Source organism: Podarcis filfolensis (genome assembly GCF_964270895.1).
Source record: "Podarcis filfolensis genome assembly, chromosome: 15".
Classification (NCBI taxonomy): Eukaryota; Metazoa; Chordata; class Lepidosauria; order Squamata; family Lacertidae; genus Podarcis; species Podarcis filfolensis.
In genome coordinates, this window is record NC_139618.1 from 27639683 (window position 1) to 27664268 (window position 24586).

At 43.3% G+C, this 24586-nt stretch overlaps 1 protein-coding gene across 7 annotated transcripts in view; it reads right to left on the reverse strand.

Moving 5' to 3' along the window:
- The window catches only part of CADM1 (cell adhesion molecule 1), a 285697-nt gene extending 262638 nt beyond the window's left edge, over positions 1 to 23059 (reverse strand). For 2 of the 7 annotated variants that reach the window (XM_083588746.1, XM_083588745.1), the window contains exon 1: positions 22665 to 23029. In XM_083588746.1, coding sequence (XP_083444872.1) covers positions 22665 to 22932 — 268 coding nt within the window. In that variant the 5' untranslated portion in view covers positions 22933 to 23029. Of the gene's footprint in view, positions 1 to 22664 lie in introns of all 7 variants that reach the window. The other 5 variants (XM_083588749.1, XM_083588748.1, XM_083588750.1 and 2 more) reach the window with 4 other exon arrangements.
- Positions 23060 to 24586: the final 1527 nt, after the last annotated feature.

The following is a 24586-nucleotide window of genomic DNA, read 5'->3' on the forward strand; positions in this document are numbered from 1 at the left end:
AGTGTTGGGTATATGACAAGCTGCCTGTACTTTTAGGGAAGTTCTTGCACCAGAAGTGTATAAAACTCTGCTTGTTTGGATAGGGTCTTGGTCAGATTCTGGTTCTGGCATGAACCACAAGAATCCTGACCTTTAACGCTAAAATAAATCTGTATTATTGCATCCTCCTTGTGTGTCTGGCTCCCTTCCTCTAGGGGTTGGGACCTCCATCCAAGGGAAGAACTGTCAGGGCAATATTTTTGCAACACCAGCTTGAAGCAAAAGGTTGTGTACCTAGTAAGCAAGGGGAAGAAAACTTGTTTAACTGCCCCCACTACAAGGCTGTTAGTAGCACACACATTTCTCATTGCATTAACAGGTTTAAACTTAATAAGATTCCATTTACACAAGAAGGAACACGAATGGGAGATTCATTATGCATTTGTGCATTCAGAACTCTCCTGGGGTGATTTAAAAGCTGCATCATTGGTTCAGCAATAAGTCCTCCATTTTATTATGCTCAAACCATATTTCTCTGCAACAGTAAATGAGTTGCCGGCAAGAATTTGTCAGCTCTGTCCCCAGCAATGAAGCTGCTTTCAATTATCAACACTGTCTCATTGCACAAAGTCAAAGGGATTCATCTTTCTGTGGTCCAGCATCACCTCTATGTGGCAGCTGTACAAAGGACTTTAAGAACATAAGAGCTGTGCTTGTTTAGGATGTGATACATTGCTTTGCTTCTGTCACAAAAGAAACAAATTTATTTTTTAAAATAAAAGTAAAAAAAGAAGAGCCCTGCAGGATCAAGCCAAAGGCTGTTCAAGTCCTGTATTCTGTTCTCAGTGGCAACCAGATGCCTCCATGTAGCCCACAAGCAGCACCTGATGGGGTTGTCTCCATATACATCAGGCAAGTCCAGGCTTGCTTGTCAAGTCTAACCTGTTTGGTGCTATACTCAGGTCCATCCTGTTCTACTGCAGTGCAGCAGCCACTTGTGAAATAACTGTAAACTATTTTAGCAGTCCTGAACTCCAGTACAGCTTTGAAACAGATTCAAACTAAATCATCAACTAATCTCAGAAAATGAATGTGTTTCAGGGCCTTCCCATCAGATCCTGTACAAACCTCCTAATAGTATTAACAACTGCAGGAAGGAGGATTTTAGAAGAGACTGCTTCTCCCACCAATCCAATACTATTAAGGAAAAGAAGTCATATCTATCAGTTATCCCTTTTCTACAGTCCACTGCAAGCACAGAAGCCTCACATCAAATTCCAAGCCTCCTCTTGGAGACACAAGAATCCATAATCTGCACAATACACATTAGATGCATTTTTTAAAAAAAACCACTGGTGAAAATTGCACACATACATCCATTGTTAAGATGTCAGATTAAAAACATACTCCAAAATATAATGCCCCAAAGCATCTTTTACATCCAACCATGTCATCCTATCCAATATTTATCTACAACTCTTCCCACCCATTGTCAGCATTATTCTATCACTTGCTCTTGACAATCTGCAAAATATGCCATCTGGCAGCTACAGGGTTTAAAGAATGCTACATTAAATTTGTACATTCTGTTTTAAAAGATTATGTGAAGCAATTCAAGATATTTAAGAACTTTAAATCAACCTAAAGTGATTACTATGGACAGAGCTCATGGGGCCCAGCTTAGGTGTCGCATTAACCTGGCAGTCAAAACTACTTAAAATGAGTGATGTTTCTTCCACATTTCGTTCTCTTCAAGAGCCAAGAAGAAAAAGAGGGGGGAGGTGAATGGTGAACGGAATGGGCCTGAATGAGCCAATTCAGCAGCCAGGGAGCCAATCAAAACTTTAGCTACCACTTAGTTCAGGACAGTAATTTTTAAAAAATCATTTATGTGGACAGTTTCCAGAGGGATAGCCGTGTTAGGCTGTTGCAGCAAAAACAAAGCTTTTGAAGTTATTCTGCCAGAAGCTTCAGGGACCTGAGGTGCCACAAGACTCTCTTGCTTTATCTGAACAGGTGAGGAAACTACTAGTGCAAGCTTAGGTTGAAATATTTCCAATAGTGGCAGTGGAGGAACCCATGTGGTGACATATGGGGAAAGAAGGGGGGGGGGAGAGAAGACATTGTTTTATTCCTATATTTTTGCAGCAGCCAGTCAACCTAGCCTAAGGTGGGAAAACGGGATCTGCAAGCGAGTTGTGGAATACCTTGGCAAATACAAAATGCAAAGGAGGGAACAGGCACCAGTGACAGAATGCTTCCTTGAAAAGTAAGAGGCCACTGTGAAGCTTCCTGCTTCACTTCCTTAGAGTCCCCAGTGCCTTCAGAGTTCCAGCACGTCTGTTATGCACAGAACCATCTGCAGAGCCCGCCCGCCCCGCTTTTCAGGCTTCATGTTCTTCTCATCAGCTGGCACGCTCTTATGTTTGTTTGTTTATATTCCTGATTCCTGGAGTACATTGCCTCCAGACCTTACGATCACCTTTCCTTTCTTATCTGTTTCCTACCTTAATTCATCACAGGTGACGCCCTTTCCCCTTATTTCTGCTTCAATCAGTATCTTGCTCCAATCACTGTTTACCTTCGCTTGTGTTTTGTCTGTTTACTACCTGGCTCTCTGCTCATTGCTCCTCCTCCGTTTCAAGCTCACTCACATTTTCATGCTCCCTTCCTGTACTCCTATCCAGTCCATCCGGTCTATCTTCTTTGCTTTAAATTCATGCAGGCCACTCTCTTTCACCCTCCTTCTCTCACTGGCTTCACACACGCTCTGCTCCTGCTCCTACTGTTCCCATTTCCTTTCCTGCATATTAGGTCAGCAGCTCCTGTTTCCCTTTCTCAGTGGCTGGGACCCTGTACCTGAGGTGTCTCAAAGTCCTGCCTTTATCCTCCATCAGGCTGGATGGCATTGCTCTCTCCCTACAATGTCACTACCAGTCTGACTGGTTCACCTTCCCGTTGAACTGCCAACACCTTTGTGCACTGTAGAGGAAACCTCCCTTGCTCCTCCCTCACAACTAAATCAATTTCCAGCTGAAGATCTCAAGCAGCAGAGCTGGGATAGGTAGAGCCTTTGTATGAGACAAAATGCAGTTTGCCTGGCTCACTGCAGGGCACTTTCTAACTAGCATCCCCAATTAAGGCAGATTGGGAAGATCTCTGCCTGAGGCCCTATAAAGATGGGCTTGATATATGCTGCCAATTAGGACAGGCAGCACTAGGTTAGATGGCCCACCAGCAAGACACTGCTTGATGACAGTCCTGTTACCCTTAACCTTCGCACCTTACTGCTGTCTGCTTTATGGCAATATGCCAGCCAGGCTCGAAAAGCAAACCTCCCTAAAGTCTCCTGGTTCCTCTCCCATCCCAAATGTTCAAGATCTGTTACAAGCCACTAATTGCTTATTGCAGCTGAAGGTGGAGAGGTTTTTTGGTGGAAGCTATAGAGTTAAAATCAATGCTGCCTTCTTTCCCAGCAGGTGGTCATATTAGCAGTGAGCTGAATTTTCACTACTAAACTACAATCAAAACTCCCCCACCCATCAATTTAATTCTAGGCTCCCCCACTGACTAATATGTACTAAGGATCCATACACCATTTTCCTGGGCTCTGCACAGCATGCTTTAAAACTAGGGTGGCACAAATAAAAATTAATCTGCCTACAGAATTGAAGTTGCTGCTAAAGTGACCTAGATTTTCTGGCTCCATTAAGAGGGTTTCCTACAACAGGGAGCTCTAAGCTGGTCTCCTGGTGTCCTCCCCACCCCACTTAAGCAAGCAGGCCGACTCCACAAGCAGTTCTAACCTAACTGTTCCCCAAGCAAGCTGGCAGCCTGACAAGCTGACATTCAACCAAACATTAACAGCTCTGATGTTTGTGGATAAGCTTTCTACTTAACTTTGTAACCCCCAAGAATCCTAATTAGACAGTTCTCCAAAATGTGATAATTATACAGAATGACACTGGTGCAGTATATCAATATTAAACGGCACTACAAATTTATTTTGAAGACTTTCCTTTCTCCCCGCCACACCACACCCCAGGTCTTTTCTCTTTTAATTAAGATCAGGGGGAAAAACATGGGCATAAACACTGAACATTTCAAAGATGTGCTGACATATCAAAAAAAGGAAGAGTGCCTGCATTTCGCTCAGAAACAGCTTGTACTGTATTACTTTACTTCCACCTCAGAAACTAAAAGAATACACCATTCTAAATGGGGGGGGGGGGGGAGAGAGAGAGAGCTATGAACTTGAAAAAAACAGGTTTTGAAGATAGAAAGCCCACTTGCCATAACCAAAATTATGTGATGAAGGTAAAAGATGCGTGCATTTGCTTATTTTGCAAATGATTTTGGATGCACTAGAATTTTTATGGATTTATTTTCTTCCTTTAGTTGAGAATTATGTTTCATAGTATGGGGAAGAACAGCTGGGATTCAAACTAGGAGAACAGAAAGCCAACTAGAGAGATTAAAACATACCAAGTAACAATAGTAATAAAACTTCCAGAAACCCCAACCATATCCCTGGGGCCCTGTCTTCTGCAGGTTATGCCTACACTCACTCACAATGCTAAGGACTCACAACAGTGCTTGCCTTCCGCCAGGAGTAACTCAAGAGTAGGGAATGTTGCTGTTGCCTAAAGAGATCTACACTACCACCTTTCCTGCTCCAGTTTTTCTGCATTGGACATGAGGAAACCAAAAGTTCATAGATAGACTAGCCCTCATCAGAAACTGCCCCCAAATATCCATGGTAGTTGCTGTATTCCATAGGGCAACTATAGCTATATAGTTTTTCTGTTGAAGATTTGCAGTCCATCTCTGCCCACACCCACAGTAGCAATGACATACAGTGGACACTCGGGTTGCTAACGTGATCCGTGCGGGAGGCACATTCACAACCCACAATGTTCGCAACCGGCACGTCTGTGCACGTGTGGGTCGCGATTCGGCACTTCTGTGCATGCGCAAAGTGCAATTTAGCGCTTCTCCGCATGCGCAAGCACCAAAACCCGGAAATAACTGTTTCAGTACGTCCAGGTTTGACGTGGTGTGCAACCCGAAGCGTCTGTAACCCAAGGTATGACTGTACTTAACAGATACAACCTCCAACACACTCCAATCAAGGTGTTTCCTAGTTTATGACAAGCTGGTTTTTCCTGAAAACATAGGACAAGCTATCCAAACAGCAAACATTCAGAGTGATACAATTTCAGATTCAGATGACCCTCACTACATTTGCACCACACTCAATGGAGTGCAGTCATCTTGAGTAAGGGGTCTCCAAGGTCAACAGCATTATGGAACTATCCTGCACAGCTTCTGTATTAAATGGGAAGAACTGAACATGGGAGCAGAGTTCTAAACAGGGGATTTTTACACCCTACCTGGAGAATTCAGGGACTAAACCTGGTGGCTTTCTTCAAGAAAAGGATGTGATCTTCCACCGAGCAATGATTCATCCCTCAATATGAACAGCAGAGCTGCCTACAGATCTTAGTGAAAGAGAAAAGCATAGGTTCTCTTAAATAGGAGGCAGAATTGGCCAACTAGTCTCTTTCAACACAGTTCAATGGGAAAAGCCATTTATCTCACTCATTAACACAGTGCTTTCCAACCAACTAGATTCATCAAGCTTGTTGTCAATTTTTCAGCAGTGCACTTTGCAAATAAATGCTTGCTGGAAGCAATGCCGCCAGACAAGTGTTTAATGCAGCTCACATGACATGACAGTGGCCCCAGCCTGTCTGCAATGTCTACCAAGAAACAGCACCTGACATCACTTTGCACTTCAGGAAAACTACAAAAATATTTGTGGTTCCTCTGAAAATCTGGACCAGGTGAGCTCACTTAATCTGTTCATAATGCTTAAGCAAATACAGTCACAGAGCCAAAGACATTGTAGCTATACAACTGCAAGGGAAACATTGACAAGACACTTGGATGATAGGGAGCAGTGCTAAGAATAAAACTAGGCTGACAGTCTGCATGCCTCCAGCAGACATTAGGAGAAGGTCAAATGAATAGAAGACATTTAAGAAAGAAGAAACTACAATTCCTTGCAAAACACAGACACAAATGAAGAGTTGTTTATTAGCAATTTCTGCCTCAGTCCTACCTAATGGGTAGTTCCAGTTATGTCTCCTAATTAATGTATAAGATTTAGATCCAAGAAATTCAAATTGAAAATACTTGGGGCTCAGCCATATTAGGCAGCTTTGGGAAATCAAGACCTCTCAGATTTCATCTATAAACTAAAATTAAATAACCTACATCCAGTAGTGTAGCTAGGGGCAGGGGTAGGAGTAGGGGCAGGGGTGGGCTGCAGCGGGCGGGGAGCTGTAGGGCATCACAGGGGACTGTAGGATGGCACGGGCCGCTGAGTGTGGCCAGTTGGCAGCTACGGAATTTGGGGCATAACAGCTTGACACAAAAACAGAATTCCTTTGCCAGCAATGGCTTCTCCATTCATTCCAGTGGAGCAAGACCCACATCCTCAATTCCTTTGCACCATCAGATCTGATTTCTCCACTGGAATAGTAAGGACAGTCCCTGTGAGCATGCACTGATCCCTAAATTACCCTTACACGTCCTTAGAATCAATAAGATATTTAAGATGAAGTCCAGCAATTGCTGTGAAATAGTTAAAGCATTACATTATGACATTGTGGTGAAGGAGGTGGGGAGGAAAGAGAAGAGGAGAGAGTTAGTTTAGGAATACATGATGCTCAAGGCCAAAACAGATCCATTTCACCACGCCTCACAATATAGATGCAAGAAGCTGAGAAATGCTACAGCCAAAGCCATGACCTAAGAACTCATCCACAGGCTTACAAATATTGCTCTGTATATTTGCACCTCACTTTGTTGGGAGCGGGGAAGTTGATGTTGTAATATCTACAAACAATAAGAAATATGACCAACTTGTTACTAAACAGAAGCATCCAAGCCGATAACATCACCTATACAGAATGTGACACAACGCGGCTTATGCAGTAAAGAAAGGAGAACCTTGTCAGTGGTTGGAGTGGGTTGGAGGCTGACTGATATATTATAGCAACTAAAGGCGTCCAGCACAACATCCATCCCTGCAAAAATCACAATATGTTCCTTGAATAAGTTTTAAAAATATATAATTCTAAGAGTTTTAGCTAGTAATTTATTCACCTTAGAGACATATACAAAATTCACAGGAGGCTGCTTGAGGACAATTTGCTTTCCACACAAATTTTTAGCAAAAAAAAGCCCTGCAACATTTAACAGCGACTAACTTCAGAGATTAATAGCGCAAATATTTTAAAGCGCTCTCACACAGCAAGAGGGGCTGCATTGCAAGCTCATTTACAAGACAGAAATGCAACAACAAGCACTTTCTCATGCTTAATCCGATAACTCTGATGTATCTTTTGAGGCTGTCGACTCTAGCTCATATTTCTATTTTTGAACAGGGAGAAGCAGCCACTTCCAAGTTTTATTGGCTGTGAATTTCTTCCAGGCTTCTCCATATATGGGATAATGTTAGAGGCCACCAACTGAAGGAGGTCACAGCTTTATTATTACTGTTATTATTATTTAATCCCACGTAAGCATCTCATCTCTTTTGATAAGTACTGTATATTGAAGTAAGCTGTTCCCAGTGCAGAGTCAGCCATTACAGCTTGTGGGGTTTTGGTCATTGGTGGCTTAAAGCAGACTCGGTTTAAGTGCCCTGCTTCTTCCACATTCTTGAGTGAAATTCCTTCAACCTCTGCCTGCCTACAAGCCTTGAGCATTAAAGTTCTGATGCAATGCATCACCAGCACTGTATTTAAGCACTACTCTGGTTGCCATAGGTGAATGGAAATTGCATGCAGGAGAGGGAGAGGACTGTTAGAGGAGATATGGACTGCCCCTGCTCTGTACACAGGATAGAAGCCAAGTAGGCTATATAGGAGCTCCCTCCTTCACATCCAGCATAGCATAGCAAAAGAGCTCTCTGTCCCTCCACTTCCAGGCCCCAGTAGGCTAGGGATGTTTTTTCAGCAGGCTAGTAACTTTTGGGGTTTATTTACAAAGCTGCCAATCACCCTCCCAAAGAAATACATGGTTGCATATCCAAGCAAAGTCAGACAACTGAGAGAGAAACATGCAGAACAAAGCCACGAACCAGAGCGAATTGTAGACAGACAGAAAGCCCAGGGAGCCCTGTGTATGATTTTTCAATAAAAGGCAAAAGACGGCAAGCAAAGGCAGCAGATTCCAACACCCATGATGGCAAAGAATATAATTAACACAAGGCTCCGTTCCACAAATTTTTCCAACACTGTTAAATATAGCTTTACAGAGGCCCGTAGCCAAGATGGTATTAAACATCACTTGGAAGCAACACCCCTCCCAGCTGTTTATCTCTCACATGCCACAGGTAGACTGTACCTTAGATTTGAATTCAGGAAGTGTGCAGTTAAGCAGCAGTGAAGGAAAATTACTGATTGACCAAAGCAAATTAAGGACGCTTCTCTTTCAATTCTAGCCCCAGAACACAACTATTATTGCATGTTAATCAGATTCCATCACTTTTAAGGAACAGGCATGGTTAGTAGGTCTTAAACCAGTGGTGTACAAACTTTTTTCGAAGAGGGCCAGATTTGATGAAGTGAAGGGCCATGAGGGCCGACCAAAGGGCCAACGAAAGTTGTTGAGCATTTTTTATGATTGAGGTTGTTGAGCTTTTTTTAGGGTTGAAGTTGTTGAGGATTTTTTAGGATTTTACCCCAGGAAATAAACTGCCACAGAGGCAGGATTAAACCAAAATGGAGTTTGGACATGCCTGTCTTAAACCATGGGTGGGTAACCTGTAGCCTTCTAGATGTTTCAGGACTACAGCTTCCATCATCCGTGACCAATCGGCATGCTGTTTGAGAATGATGGAAGCTAGAGTCCAAAACCAAAACTCCTCAACCCATCTTAAGCATTAGTCACTGGAACTTATCATTATTTCATCCAAACATACTAAGGTGCCAAAAAGTATGGTGTTTAATGAAGCCTCCTAATCATACCATCTTTAAAGACAATTACTCCTGAATGTTCACATTTCTACTCGTTCCCTATGACTGCAAGTGCTTAATTATTGGCAGCCAGCACATGCTTTGAGAATGAGGTTTTTTAAAGCCCATATCCCAAAGAAATCAAATTCTTCACCGCTAAGTACACTCTTGAAAACCAGATCAGTATAGTATTTTAGGAACATACACACAGATCTAAAATAAGGAACAACCCTTGTCACATTATGCTAACATATACAGTTTTGCCTTGGAGGAAAGTGTATGATGCTTCACCCAACCACTACTAAGGAGAACAAAGGGTATCCTTGACTTAAGTACAAATTAGTCATCACGTCTGTCTGTGATTAAAACATTGATATACTGTGGGGAAATTAGCTGTGTGGACCAGGCTTCCCTAAGCTGGTGCCCTATGCATGTTGTTGGACTACAAACTCCATCATTCCTGGCCATTGACCAGTTGAGGAAAGCTGGTTTAGATTAAAAACTGACAATATGCAATGTCATCACACACAAACCTGGTCACATTTTATCTCTGCAGGTGTACCAGTGGTTTCCAAACTTTCAATACCCCAGGGCACACTTTTTCAGAATTCACTCACAAGCTTTAAAAAAAACAAGTATTTTCAAGCATAAATAACACCCACCCACAGCTTTGAAGGTGTGTGCCTCATGGCTTTCTGCAAAATGCCCCACCTCTAGAAAGGGTAGGAATCGAAGACCAGGGGAACCAAGTAATGCAGAAATAAGAAAGTGGGCTTTTTTGTGGACAGAAGCTTTAGACACACAAAAATTTGCAGATCTCTCATGGCACATCATTTGGAAAGTATGGCAGTCAAGCCAGTTTGGGAGGATTAGTGAAAAGACAAGGAGGCATTGTCAGGGGACGGGGGGGGGGGGGTGACACATCTGCCACGCAGGTAGAGACCCATTCCCTTCCCCAAGGAAAGCTAAGTGTGTGAGTCACTGCAGCAGATTTCAACACAAAAACAAGCTGAATCAGATGTGAAATACCCTACAATTGAGACGCCACTTAATTACCACAATGTGACCTGGAGTAGGCGGAGCAATCTCCCTTTTATTCTTGCTAATGACATATGAAAAGTAAGCTCAGACTGCTAGCAGAGGAGGAGCCAGCGACTTGCGCCAGATGCAGTTTGCTTAGCAGAAAACTCATGCTCTGTTTTAAAGGCACTGTCACAAGTCACAGCAGTTTCTCAAGACGCATGCAATTGCAACATGCAGACAACATGACAAACTATCTAAGAGGAATCAAAAGCCCAAGAGTGCCACTCCTTAAAGTGTAGTATAAACACAGCTCTCATAAATAAGGAGGGTTGTTGTTGTTGTTTGCGGGGGGCACTAATGCTTCAAATTAATTACAGAGCTTGTCTGTATGACTAATGTTTCCAATGCCTCCTCCAGGTGAGGCCAGATAACAAACCTGGAAGAAAGCCACACTTACAGTTCACATGTACTGTTGTAAATCTGTCAGAATCTAACCAAGCAAGAAGGACCAGGGCTGCAGCCAAACTCTTTATTAATATGGGGGCATAAACGGATAGAGCACTTCAGTTACCGAAACAGCCTTCCATGTCACCATACAAACAAACAACAACACACCAACAGAGTACAGTAAAGTGGCAGTATTGTGGTACGATGAAGGTGTCTGGCTTGGGGAAAAGAATTCAGCGTTAGAGAGAGTAGGCACGTGACAGAGAGATGGATAGGTTTGGTGATCAGGAATTGCCTTCTGCTCACTTCAGAATGGGATCTACTGCTAAATCACTGAATGATTTGTGGTAGATTGAGCAAGGGTTTCTGACTTGAAACAAAAGTACTGCCCCCGCCCTTCTAAATTAAGCTGTTAGAATCTATGATCTGTATGTATTCAGATATATATTTTGTGCTTGTATATAGGAAAACGTGAGGACTTTGTGAATTCCAAAGTTACTGAGTCCACATTTCTCAGGCTAAGGTACAGATCAGAACTTAGCAATCCATTTCTCTAAATGATGCAACTGAGTTCCTAGCAATTCAAATGCATGTAAATAACTACTTATATATTTTGAAAGATTTATATTAAACCAGAAATAGAACAAAATTACAGGGACATGCATGGAAATGAAATAGATGTCCATCTCTGTTTTAATGCACTGACCATCCTAGTGCTCATAAATGCATCAAGAAATTTGGTCCTCCTGCCCCAAACTCCCAGCTTGCATGATCCTGGTCACACTTTTGCACCTGGCTCTGGTTAATGGCCCTCAGGTTCCAGAAAAATGAAGTATAAAATGTAAACAAAGTATAAAGCCTAAAGTCTGCCCACACCTGAGCTTAATTAGCTTCACTAGGCTTAAGAGGGAATTAGCTTGTGTATGAACTTCACAGTATTTTGGAAACGAAAATACTGGTGAAGGTGTCACGCAACGACTTAAGAGTAAGCTTGGCTATTCCACCACCCCCACCCCACTGAGTAGATTTATGAACTGGGGGAGGGGGGGTGTTCAGACTGCCTAAATGGCAAGGAACTCTGATGAGTTATGACAGGAGCAGAAGATGCACAGTAAGTTTTCAGCTTCTGATATTTTGCCCCTTCTGGTGTCCTATGCTAACTTCAGGTGGCAAGTCTAATAGGGGACCCATTTCTCTCACGACAACTTCCTATAAACCAAGATAATATAAAGCAATGTACAGCTCAAAGAACTGGACTGGAAATATGTTTCAAATTCAAGGCCTTTGGAGGAGGGGTTTTTTGCAGCTCCATTAATGACTAAGGCAATCTTCACCAACCTGGTGCAATTCTCTGGACTACAATTCCCATGAGCCTCTCAGCCAGCAGAGCTGCACAGACTGGGGCTAAAAGAAGATGTAGTCCAGAAAATAGGATTGCCATATTTTTAAGAGCAAAAAAGAAGACACATTTGCCAACTTCTACTTTTACGTATGGATTGCTATGACTCTTATTTTACATATCCATTAAAAAGAGGGCACACCCTGGAAAAAGAGGACATATGGCAACCCTAAAGAGCACCAGGTTGGCAGAGGCTGGACTATGGTATACTGAACTACTGTATGTCAGTGTAATTTGAGTAACATTTTTATTTACTGGTATCAGCAGAATATTGACATTGAAGCATGTATCAGAACCACCAATACACCAGCTTGCAACCTGCTGAATCAATAGGACAGGGCCTGCAGAAAGCAAAGCTTCTGTACTCTCCCCCATGCTAACAAGCTATTTTTTGTTGTTGTTCCATACACTTCACTGGCCAATATATATTTAAAACTCAACATTTTTCCTTATAGATATTTGAAGAAGCTTCACTCAACTCCACAAAACTTCCTAATATGCTGGGATATTACCGCAGCTTTTGTTTGACTTCTAGTGCCCATCGTAAGTTTCTGAACATATGGTAACAATCACAAAATTCAGTAACATCCCAAAACAATGCACATACTAAAGTGCTAAACTACAGTATCAAAAGATTTACTTCATATCTGTTTATCTCCAATTATCTCAACTGGTGCATTAATTTTTGCTGTCCTTCCCCTTTTTAGAGAAATCTCCATATTTCTAACATGAAACTGCCTTTAACCTTCTAGCTGATTTTTTTGCCTGATGATTCCTACTATGCAATTATATGCATATTTACTCAGAGGTAAGCCCCGCTGATTTCAATGGGACCTGCTCCCAAGTAAGTGTGTAGCCTTAAACTCAAAAGCTTGCACTGCCTATCCAAAAGCCAGGAAACGGGGATTAAAACTGAACGGCTCCAACAAAAAATCATGTTAACCTACTTGATTTTTTATGTCTACTGCAAGTATCAGACTCTGAAACCAATGTAGGATAAAGCCTGTGTCCACTAAGAGATATTCAAAAGGTGTTTCCTCCTGCTCCTACATGAGATTATTCAGTGGCTGCCAATATTAGAATGAGTGCCAAATGGTGGTTGTTTTTTCAGAGCTCCCTCTCATCTTTGGGATGTTAGATGTTCACAAGAAAGGAACAAAGCAGGAACAATTCAGTGTCAAGAAAGCTAATCACTACCTGAACCTTTCAAGTGATAGCACAAATGTAGTTGAGCTATTTAAAGCAAAATTAAGTGCTTTTGGTAGCTTTGAAGTCTCCATTTTTCAAATAAAGAATTTCAGTAAGTATGTTCTTCCTCTATCCTCTGTGGAATCTTTGACCACAAAGAAATGTGACTGGCCAGTTCAACTAATTTTCCTGCTGCTTCCTACTATACCATACACCCCCTGAAATCATAGTCCCTCAAGCTCCCCTGCTTATCCAACATAAGTCCTGCAAAAATAGCCTACTAATTATTCCACTATGTTCTGTGAACAGGTAGTTAAGCAGAAGCCAGCTTTGCACCTTTTATACAAAAGATTTGCAAGTTGGTCTTCACAAATGATTGACAGAGGAGATAAACTCTCAGCTTGACCAATCACCCAACTGTATCACTTTGGGGAAAGTGGAAATTGCACTTCATTAAGAGGCATAGGTAAGGCATTTGCACCCAGCAGAACATGAGTTACTTATTGTGTTGTAGGAGGAAAAAAATACAAATAAGAAAGTGCAATAGACAGCTGGGAAGAATCATCAAGGCAATATTCCAGAAGCCTGATTAAACTCCTAAACAAGAGTGAATTGCTGTGTACAGGATAGAAGGCAGAAGTAATACTCTGGGACAAACAAAAGGAACAGCCCTTACAGTGACCAACAAACATGTTTAACAGAGAACTAAAAGTTTAAGGGGGGAGCAGAGGGAAGTTCACCCTCAACAACCGCCATCCACATGCTTACTTACTGCTATCATCAAAAGCATGTACAAAATCCTGGAAGTACCAGGAAACTTGTAAATAAAATATTTAGACCCCATCAAACATTATTGCATAGAAAGACAAGCTGGATTTTGCATCTCATGACAGCAGCAAATACAAAAAAATGCACAGCTGATGAGCTAGGACCGGGCCTCAACTAGTTTTACAGTATAAAGCAGAATATAAGGTTTAAAACAGAATTAAAAAATCATCTGTTGAGCTAAATTGCCAATTTTAAGATATACGGTAATCTGCTTTTTAAAAAGCACCCAAGCTTCTGCATTGACTCATGTCAAAGCTTTAAGAAGCTACAGCAGTTTCTACAGTTGTCTCTGCTGTGTCCCAACTACACACACAATAGACCAGGAACTTGGTCTCTTAACAAAAAAAAAAATTTTTTTCCTTCCAGTAGCACCTTAAAGACCAACTAAGTTAGTTCTTGGTATGAGCTTTCGTGTGCATGCACACTTCTTCAGATACACTGAAACAGAAGTTGCCAGATCCTTCTATATAGTGAGAAGGTGGGGAGGGGTATTACTCAGAAGGGTGGTGGGAATGGGTGGTTGGCAGATAGCTGTGATAAGCCTGTTGACGACTCTTAACGACTGCAATAGGTCTTACAGGAAAAAGCAAGGGGTGAGAAGGTGAAAAATGGCTTTGTCATGTATAATGAGATAAGAATCCAATGTCTTTGTTCAGACCAGGTCTCTCCATGGTTTCATTGGTCTCTTAAGATATGTTGCACCAGAATCCAAGTACACAGAGATCAACACTCCATCACAGGCCATGGAGGTTCTAACTGCTTTGCACAGTCCACTTATGCCTACATATTTCAGATGAAGCATTTGGAAATTTCCAATCCCAGTCCTCCGCCACGACCATCCACAGCTCTGCTAAACATGACATGGGCCTATAACCAACTGCATAATCACTAGCAACTATCAGGAGAAATTAAAACTAATTGTTCCTTCAAGCTCTGCAAAGAAGGAATGAGAAACTTGTGGCCCTCCAGGTGTTGTTAGGCCTACAACTCCCTGGTCATGCTGGCTAAGCTAAAGGGAGCTGTAATCCAACATCCAGAGAACAGGTTCCCTATTCCTGCTCTAAAGAAACTAGGAACTATGACTCCAGCCAATTGTGAAACACAGGGCTAAAGTTACTGGAACCACACCTAAATACAACATGAAACTTCTTAGACTGTAGGGTACTAGACAAAGGCAAGTTTCGCTGGCTATTTTGTACCAAAGTGCTGTCGCCAGGATTCACCAAAAAGATTTAGTCAAAGATTCAACAATTAATGTACTCAATCTATGTACCTCTAACAGCCATCACAAATGTGGTGCAGTGGTTTGCGTGTCAGTAGAAGACTTGGTAGATCACAGTACAAACCCATGAAATTCACTGAGTGATCTTTGGCTATTTACTATCCTTCAGCCTAACCTACTTCACAGGGTTGTTGTGAGAATAAAATTGAGGGAGGAGAACCATGTATGCTGCCTTGAGCACCTTACAGGAAAGGTGTGATATAAAAATAGTATAAATAAATAAATGAAAATGTATATACAGTACTTGAAACCAACCCAACTGAAATAGATACACTGATTTACAAAGCTTTCAGAATACACTCATATTCCAAGCATCAAGGAGTGGAAGAAAAACGGTCTGTGCTGTAAGACACTCCACTGTATTCCAGACGTGAATACCAGAGTGCTCCAACCTATTTTGCTCAAAATGCAAGATGTAGCCAAAGAAATGTAAAGGCACTTTAGAGAGGTAAAATTATTGTGTTTCTACAGACGAGTCAGCCCAAACCCCATCAACAAAGTGCACATAGTATATGCATAACACTGAGGAAATTACTAGGTAAGTCATTTCTGATGCACACAAACAGGATGGTAATAGCATTTAAATAGGCAGTCTTTGATGTGGAATGAAACAGCACGCCTGATCCAAGGCAAAATACATTTTATTAACTCTGACCAGACACACACATTGGGTTAGAGGCTGACCCAGTCTCTCACACAGCACTGTCATTTAGTAACAGGGCAGAGACCATGTCTACAGACTGCTGCCCCAGCAGAACATATCATCGAACCAGCCCTGCCCAGAGGGAACAAGGGCAAGACTCCATTCGCTACTGAAGCAACAAAAAAGATGTTTGAAACAAAAGCACTTTAATGTTTACACAACCAAGCAGCAAAGAGCAAAGCCAACAACGAAAGCCTCAAAGCAATGAACCAAGGCCAACCTAACACTAAATGTAAAGCAGAGTGCCATCCTATCACAATTGGTACACTATTAAATGACCAATTTGGAGTATCTGGACATCAGCGGTCCCTACAGATGGCTGTTAATTATATGAAAATACATTTCTGCACCACACATTACACAAACTGCACCCACTGATGGTAAAGAAACTGGACAAAAGACAACAAAACTCGTATGTTGTTGTCTCCCCCACCACGCTTCCATGACGAAAACAGGTTGGGGGAACTATCTTCTAACGCTGACACAATTAACATGTTACTTGTGTGGTCCTGCCTTGTTCAGAGAAAGGTGGAACGTGGGTCAGAAATTAAAGCCGTAAAATTAATAACTTTGTCATCAAGTCTAGCCAAAGGTAACAAGCTTGGCCAGGAAAGTGAGCTGTCCATAGCTTTTGGCAAACACCCAAAGATTTTGGGAAATATAAAACTTACCTAAAAACAATAACATAGTGAGGTGCTAATATGGTGCTTTTAGGTCTCAATGGACCTTAACAGCAAGGGCAGATACAAAAAATGTTAATTATGCACCTCTCAATTATAAAAAAGTAGCTACAACAAGACGGTGAAAAACAATGAGTTTAAATATGTTATCTGCAAAAGTTTAGTTACTGATTGCATACCAGCCATCCAAAATACATGGCCCTAAAAGCATCCTCTCCCAGGGCCACAATCACTGCTACTAACACACTGTAAAGGACATTTTTTGTATCATCATAACTACTACCAAAATCCAATTGTGTATGCAAGATCTTTCTGCACCAGAACCTAAAAAGTTTTATTCTTCCTAAAGTGCTACGTTGGATTACCATGCACTGTTAAACGGCAGCTGTGTTCCACCCCAGTAGTGACTGCTTTTCGATACCACTTGGAATATTTCCTTTTTCAGCCTCATAGAAGCATTGTGAAGTTTAATTAACTGTAAAGCACAGCGATCTTCAGATGAAAGGTGCTATAGAAATGCATAGATTAAAGTTACCAGCTTATTTTAAACCAAGTCCTAACATTACCTATCCCCATTACAATTACCCATGCTTGAATCGTTTTTTGTGCTGCAATTACTACATGCTCCAGAGCACACTCCTGATTATCATACTATTTCAGGAGCTTATCGGAAAGGCTCTCTCCTTTACACAACTTCTGTAGAATTAACTTATGCAGCAGTGACTTCAGGACCAGGTTAACCAAATGGGAAGAAGGCCAATGAAAACCATCTGACCATGGGAACCCAGGAGATTTGTATGTTCCACCAGGATTCAGCATGGAAAAATTTCTTTTATGCTAGGAGCCATCAAGAACACAAAAACTATCGACCTCTGAAAAGAGCTTGTAAAAGTCTCCATTGAAAACAGCCACTTGCTTTGAAGCCTTCACAAATGATAGGTCAAGACCCACCGCTGAACTGCAGTATCCTTGCAGTAGCCAGAGAAAACAGGGCTTAAACATGTAAGGCTGCTTCCTGGTCAGGAAGATGAGTACAAGAGCAGAATCTCAAAGACAATTCCATTCACAGGTCTTGTTAAGGGAATGTTTAATCAGCATTAGAACTAAGAGACTGTAGGCAAAAAGGCAAGTGCTTGACAAAGACAAAGACAAGCAACAAATGCTTTGCCAGAGATCATTTCTAGAACACAGAGACACTTTCAACTCTGATTGCCAATTTTTTTCTAGACAAATGGCTTCTAGGCTGAGGCTGGTGAATTTTCAGTTCTGCAACAGTTGATTCTTTGTGGTACTCTCCAGATAATAAACACCCAATGCAAGAGCAAGTCACATTTCTTCTATGGCACTGTTTAGATACTTCGTTTTTATATTGCTGAGGGTTCCATTAGAGAAAACACTTTAATTTACGGAAACATGCTAACTTTTTTAAAAAAGAAAACAGAAAGGACTGTTTTGTATCACCTTCAAGCATACTTCACTTCGTCCAAATTGTTACCTGTATTAGAACCTGCCACCATTTAAGAGAGTTGCCATATTATTATATTCACTGTGAATTTTGCCTGTGTTCTTATTTTACTGACAGAATGAATCATTAAGGAATTGTGCATTCATGCCCACATGACAAAAAGCAACTTTATTTGAAGGTGGCTATTGCTTAGTGGGCCAGTTCTCCAGAACAAATGACTTGAATTGGTTTTGCTATGCTGTCTAAAACCAAGAGGTATGAGAGTGGGAACATGAACAGCGCAATCCCATAAAACCAGGGGCCGTTTTATAGTTTCACTCTTGAACACGAGAATCACCAGCTGGTGGAAGGAGGGACAGAAAATCCTTTAAAAATGAAGACAGCAAGATAATTACGTAAACTGCCTCTGAGTCTGAGCATATTGAATGTCTGGCACCGAAAGCTGACAGGCATCATGCTAAAGTGACATCTCTGTTTCACCATCTTATGATCAAAAGATCAGCCACCACCAAGGACATGTCTCTCTACGCTCCGCTCTTCAGTCAGCTACCCAAAACAATTCCAGCACCAGAACTGCCTTCTAGAACACTGCCGGTTTTTGAAAAAGCAAGTGTCACCTTTGTTGCAGTCAGCATTCAGCTTCAGGACGATCGCATCACTCTGGAAGGCACTATGTTCCAATGGAAGGTTTGCAGAGCCAGCATAATGAACAGAAAGTGACAACAGTTTTTCTTCTCTTCCTCCCTCCCCGACCCCTTTCCAAGGGGGCTATTCTGCAGAACTTGATAAAGCATGTACAACATACATATGAATACAGCTCTTTGTTCCAGAGAGCTGCCTGCGCTTTTATTCCCCACCGTTCTCGTATTAGTTAAATTCAATGGATCACTCAATGGCTCTGTTGTTAGTCCAAAATGTCCTGGGCAAATAATGCTAGATGCTCTTGTCACACAAGTCAGTAAATGAGGCCTTGTACATCTCCAGTGACACACTGTAAATATAAAGTGGCGTTAATGAGGGATATTTTATCAATGCAATCGGACACAAGAGAAGTGTCCCCACCCCTCCCCCCCGCCCTGCAGCCACCCAGTTCAAGAATGGGGATGTGAGGGAGAAAGGATGCAACAATGAGAAGGCAGTTACTTTGCAGAGCACCCAGAAAACTGAGACAAGTCACTGCTAAGTACTTCTGCCTCAGGGCTATTTCTTCACTCAGATTCACTCACCTATTACTGTATTCAAAGAAAATCCATGTTAACCAACTTTCACTGAATTCTAAAGAAAATGGTCAACTGTGCAAGAAGTATTTGGTATTAACAACGAACCAACAGCTAACATCAAAGGGGCTTCCATTAACCATTAGTAGCAAAACAACATAGGAAGTTTTGCCCCCAAACCAACAGGTTCTCAACGAGGAAGTTCTGACCGAAGCCTTGTCTGCAATTTGCAAAAAATGATGCATCAATTCAGACAATGTATGCATGGCTTGTGCTTCAATAAAACAGCCTTTTGCTACTTTGGTGTGCATTTAAAACTGGGTGCATGCCAAAATGAAGAAAAAGATGCCACAAGCACACCAACCAGTGCTGTTTAGTTCAAAATCTTGCTTTAAAAAACGAGTGTTAGGCTGTAAGATATGTAAGAGAAAGAAGCTGCTTCCATGGTAACAGGCAACAGAATTTTCATGTAGCTCTGACATGGACCATAGAGCACACAGCCCCTCCTTTGCGAAGTAAACATGTCCTCTTTTAAGGAGGTAAACTCTTGTGTTCATTTTAAAAACTTAAGACCTATTGCTACTTAGAATGACTCCTCAACAAGGCTATTTTGCTACCAGTTAAGTGGCCTTGTGCATTCCTGTTTTCTGGCTGCAAAACATTCACATTACCACCTTCTGGTTTTCCTTCCCCACCCACACTATTTGCCCACTCTCACCTTGGTTATACATCACAAACATACCCTCACATATCTGCTATTTTCAAGGCAGAGGTTCTGTAAAAATAAAGGTGCTCTTTCATGAACATATTTTATTGCGATCACCAGAACTTGCATATATCCAAGACAGAAACCAACAGATTAGGAGCTTCCAAACCAGTCTACCACCTTCACTCATAAATTTAGAATTTTGCAATTCAGAGCAGAGGAAAAATGAGGTTGAAGGGAATTCCCATTTATTAATTCGGTCCACCCTCAGTGTATAGAACAAATTGGATCATGTAATATATTTTACTTTTAAAACAAAAGCTCTTCATTGACTATATATCACAAGAGCTTAGCCCACCCCATTACAATTTATTCAACTGCACATTATATTTGTATTAAAATGCATTGAGAGAGGAATGAGAAACGAGAAAAGCCAATAATCAGTTGAGAGATGAAAGCATTTTTGAGAGCACATCCCAGCTGAAGGTTCAAGCTCTGACAAGGACTCATTTGCTGCAAAGCTGGGAGGGGGGAGGTTGTTCCTCTCCTACCCCACCCCACTTCCCCCCTCACTTGTTGCTGTTCTTGTCACTCCACTAGTTCCCGGAGGCAAGCTGCAACGTCAAGCTGCTCTCTCTATGCCCCACAATTCTTTACACAGGAGGAAAGGGAAAGGAGTAGGTAAAGAGAAATCAGCAAACAGCATTATCTGAACCAAAGCAAAGAGCGATCTGACAGCGAAGTGATTCCTCTCTCCTCTTTGTTATTGAAAGCAAATACTGCCCTCTTCTTTTCCAACCGTGCCAAGACTGACTCTGCTATGGAACAGAAAATGTTTGCAATAGGGACATAGGAAACAGGGAGATCTTGTGTAGGGTTCTTTTTTTCTTTTTTTTTAATTTCAGCATTTGCCAAAGCACAACACACGGGAGCCACTGCAGAGACAGTGCGCGCACACTACCCTTTCCTCCACCATCACCACCCTCAAGCCAAGCCCCTCAAATCCTTTCCTTTCTGCAAGATATGGACTGGCAGGAGGTTTGGAGAAGCCTGCGGGAGAACCTCAGGAGGCGGGCAGTTGCTGAATCCAAACACAGCCATGGATCAACTACTGAAGATTCAACACGCACGAATCACTACACAAAGCAAATCGAAGCACGGGTGCACTTACACACACACATGCACACAGGCAGGGGGGTGCACATTCAAGAGGAGTCCCCTCCTTTGCTGCAGCCCCCTTTTTGCCGTAACTCCCTCATATCTCAGTGGGGAACGGCAGTTAGAGAAAAAAGGTTTTCACATTCAAACCAAGGAAAAAGAGACAGAGAGGGAGACAGGCAGGGACAACAGACATGAAAGCAAAATGAAAGGGCACTACAACTTCAGGTTGAAAGGCAAAGGGAGAACTGTAGTTGGCTTCCTCTAAGGGGCCATGGGGAGTTGTTGTGGGGCTCGTGGACACTTTAGTGACAAAGGAAACAGCAAAAAAGAGGAATTCTCCACTGAGTTGATAGAAAGGGAGACGATCGATGTGAGGGAACCTTGACGGAATACGCAAAAGGAAGAGAGAAGTGATAGCAGGAGCTGTGTCTGAAGGAGCAAAAAAGTAGAAACTGGCACAAGAAAAGGAATCGGGGGTGGGGGAGCAGAGAGAGAAAAAGAAGGGATGGAAAGAAAGCACAAATCACATTGGGCAGGGAGGTAAACGGGCAGATTCGGGGGGGGGCAGGCTTGGAAAAGGCTTTTGGCTAGACTCCAAGGGCTGTCAATGAATGGGGGGGTAAGAGAGAAGAGACAGGAACGTTTCAGCTGATATTGCAGCTACAGAACAGAAGCAAAAAAAAAAAAAGGGATGAATGAAAGAACAATGCTCAAGAATGTGAAGGGTAGATTTATATTGTAGCAGAACAGAAAGAAGAGGCAGAGAGAAGAACTGATTCAAGCTCCAGTTCCGACATGCAAGGAGAGGGGGGAGGGGGACAAGCAAAGTCAACACTCGTGTGTGTGTGTGTGTGTAGCAAAGGGGGGCAGAGAAAAAAAGGATGCAATGAGGATGGGGGGGGAGAGAAGAAAAGGAGGACCAGTTTGACGAGGGAAACACCGTGGGGGGGGGGAGTAAGGAGAAACCCGAAAATCCTAAAAGGAATTTGGGGGGGGGGGAGGGTGGTGGTGGAGAGAATTGCAGTGCACGGAGAGGGGAAGAAAAGAACAATAGTCCATGGCCGAAGAAGACACGGAAAGAAAGAGAGAGAAGCATGGGGAAAGTAGAGGAGGGGGGAGAGAGAGAGAGAGAGAGAGAGATTAAAAATAAAAGAGAAAAGCCACTATCAGGTTTGGATTGCAGCAGGGGAGCAATGAAGGAGCCGAATGAAACGGAGAAGTGTGTGTGTGTGTGTGTGTGTGTGTGTGTGGAGGAGACAGCCTTCAATGACTGGGAGTTGTGTGTCTGTGTGTGAGTGAAAAGAGGCTAGAAAAGCGAGTCAGCCTTTCCAGCAGGGAAACTGAGGCAGGGGAAAGAAAGAGGGAGGGAAGGACTCGACCACCCTCCTGCCCCTCTTTCCTGGGAGGGGGGGGAGTGAGAGACGAGCCCCCCCTTACACACCCGGCTGAGGGAGGGGGCGCCCCTCTCCCTGCGAGGGCGGGAAGCGCCCTGAGGCGAAAGTGTGCGGGAGCGAGGAGGTGCCGTCCGTCTGCCGGCTCGCCCTCCTGCGTGCCTACCTGTGGGGAGCAGCGAGGCGGCGGCGGCGGCGGCCAGGAGGAGGAGGACGAGGGAGGGCGAGGGCGGCGTGAGGGCCCCGCAGGGCGGCGAGGCGGCGGGGGGCGAAGGCGAGCCGAGGGGCGGCGAGGAGGAGGAGGAGGGCGCGGAGGGGCCGAGGCCGGGCTGGTAGCAGTGATGCTGCTGCTGGTGGTGGTGCTGCTGCTGTTGCTGCCGCCGCCTCTCCCGCTCTTCCTGAGTCCGAGTCCGGCTCCGGCTCCGACTCGCCATCTTCGGGCACCTGCTCGGCTCTGGCAGCGCCCCCCGGAACAGCAGCGCGAGCGAGCCGGCCGCGTAATGAGATGCGGCGACGTCAGCGCGGGGTGGGCGGGGCGCCAGGCGGAGCCAACGGCGCTCTGGAGGCGGCGGAGGCGCGGGGGGCGGGCCCAGAAATTCCCGGCCGCCTCGTGCCTCGCCGACCAATGGGAAGGCGGGCAGGAGGGGAGTGTTGCAAAGAGGGGGCGTGGCCTGCATAGTAATAACGCGGCTCTCGTAGACATGCACACAGCTCTGCGCTCACTCGCTTTCGCCAGCAGCCCCGCCGCCTGCGTGGTCTTCTTCTTTGGCGATCGCTCGTAGCCGAGCAAGATTGTCTTCCATGCACACGGTCTTAACAGTGAGTTAAGTAAGTGACTGTGGAGGCCAATTCTGGATCCCCACGTCCTTTCACGACGGGGACATTGGTTTCCGGGCGGGAGTTGATCACGGTGAGGGTTTGCCAAACGTGGCTTCCTCTTAACACGTTTCTCCCTTTCGTCCTGAGTTCCAGCATCTTCAAAGTCCATGATACTTTTGGTAAAGGTTGTTCTCCAATTGGAGCACCCAATTGTCGGTCTTTATACTACTTTTTTTTTTTAGATTTGCCTTGAGAGAGTCTTTAAACCTCTTTTGTTGACCATCAGCATTACACTTTACATTTTTAAGTTCGGAATAGAGTAATTGCTTTGGAAGATGATAATCAGGCATCCGCACAACATGACCAGTCCAACGAAGTTGACGTTGAAGGATCATTGCTTCGACGCTGGTGATCTTTGCTTCTTCCAGTACACTGGCATTACTTCACCTGTCTTCCCAAGTGATGTGTAAATTTTTTCGGAGGCACTGTTAATGGAATCTTTCGAGGAGTTGGAGATGGTGTTTATAAGTGGTCCATGTTTCACAAGCATACAGTAATGTTGGTAGTACAGTAGCTTTGTAAACAAGCATTTTGGTTTCCCTGTGAATGTCCCGGTCCTTAAACACTCTGCACTTCAATTGGGAGAAAGCAGGCGATGCTGGATTTCGGCATCAATGTCGGCCCTTGTGGAAAGATAACTGCTCAGGTAGGAGAAGTGATCAACACTTTCCAATGTTACACCATTGAGTTGGATTTGTGGCACTGCAGAGGGGTTGTTAGTGCAGCACTTTGGTTTTTTGGAAACTGAGCAACAGGCCAAGCTTTTCGTAAGCTTCTGCGAAGATATTTACGATGGTTTGGAGGTCATCCTCTGAGTGTGCATGCCCTACATTGTCATCAGCATACTGAAGCTTTAAGAAGGAAGTTACGGTAACCATACTCTTTGCTTTCAGCCTGCTCAGATGAAAGAGCTTTCCATCTGTTTGCTATATGATTTCTACTCCAGTGGGGAGTTTCCCTTCAACAAAGTGTAGGATCATGGCAATGAAAATAATGAATAGAATTGGGGCAATAACACAACACCTGATCCCACTGTGAAAGATTCACTTTGGGAGCCACTGTTGTCTGTGATTGTGGCTGTCATATTATCATGGCGGAGCCGAATGATGTTCACAAATTTATCTGGGCAGCCAATTTTCAGAAGGACAGTCCACAGGGCATTACGATTTAGTGTTGAAGGTCTTCGTCAGGTCAATAAATGCCATATTC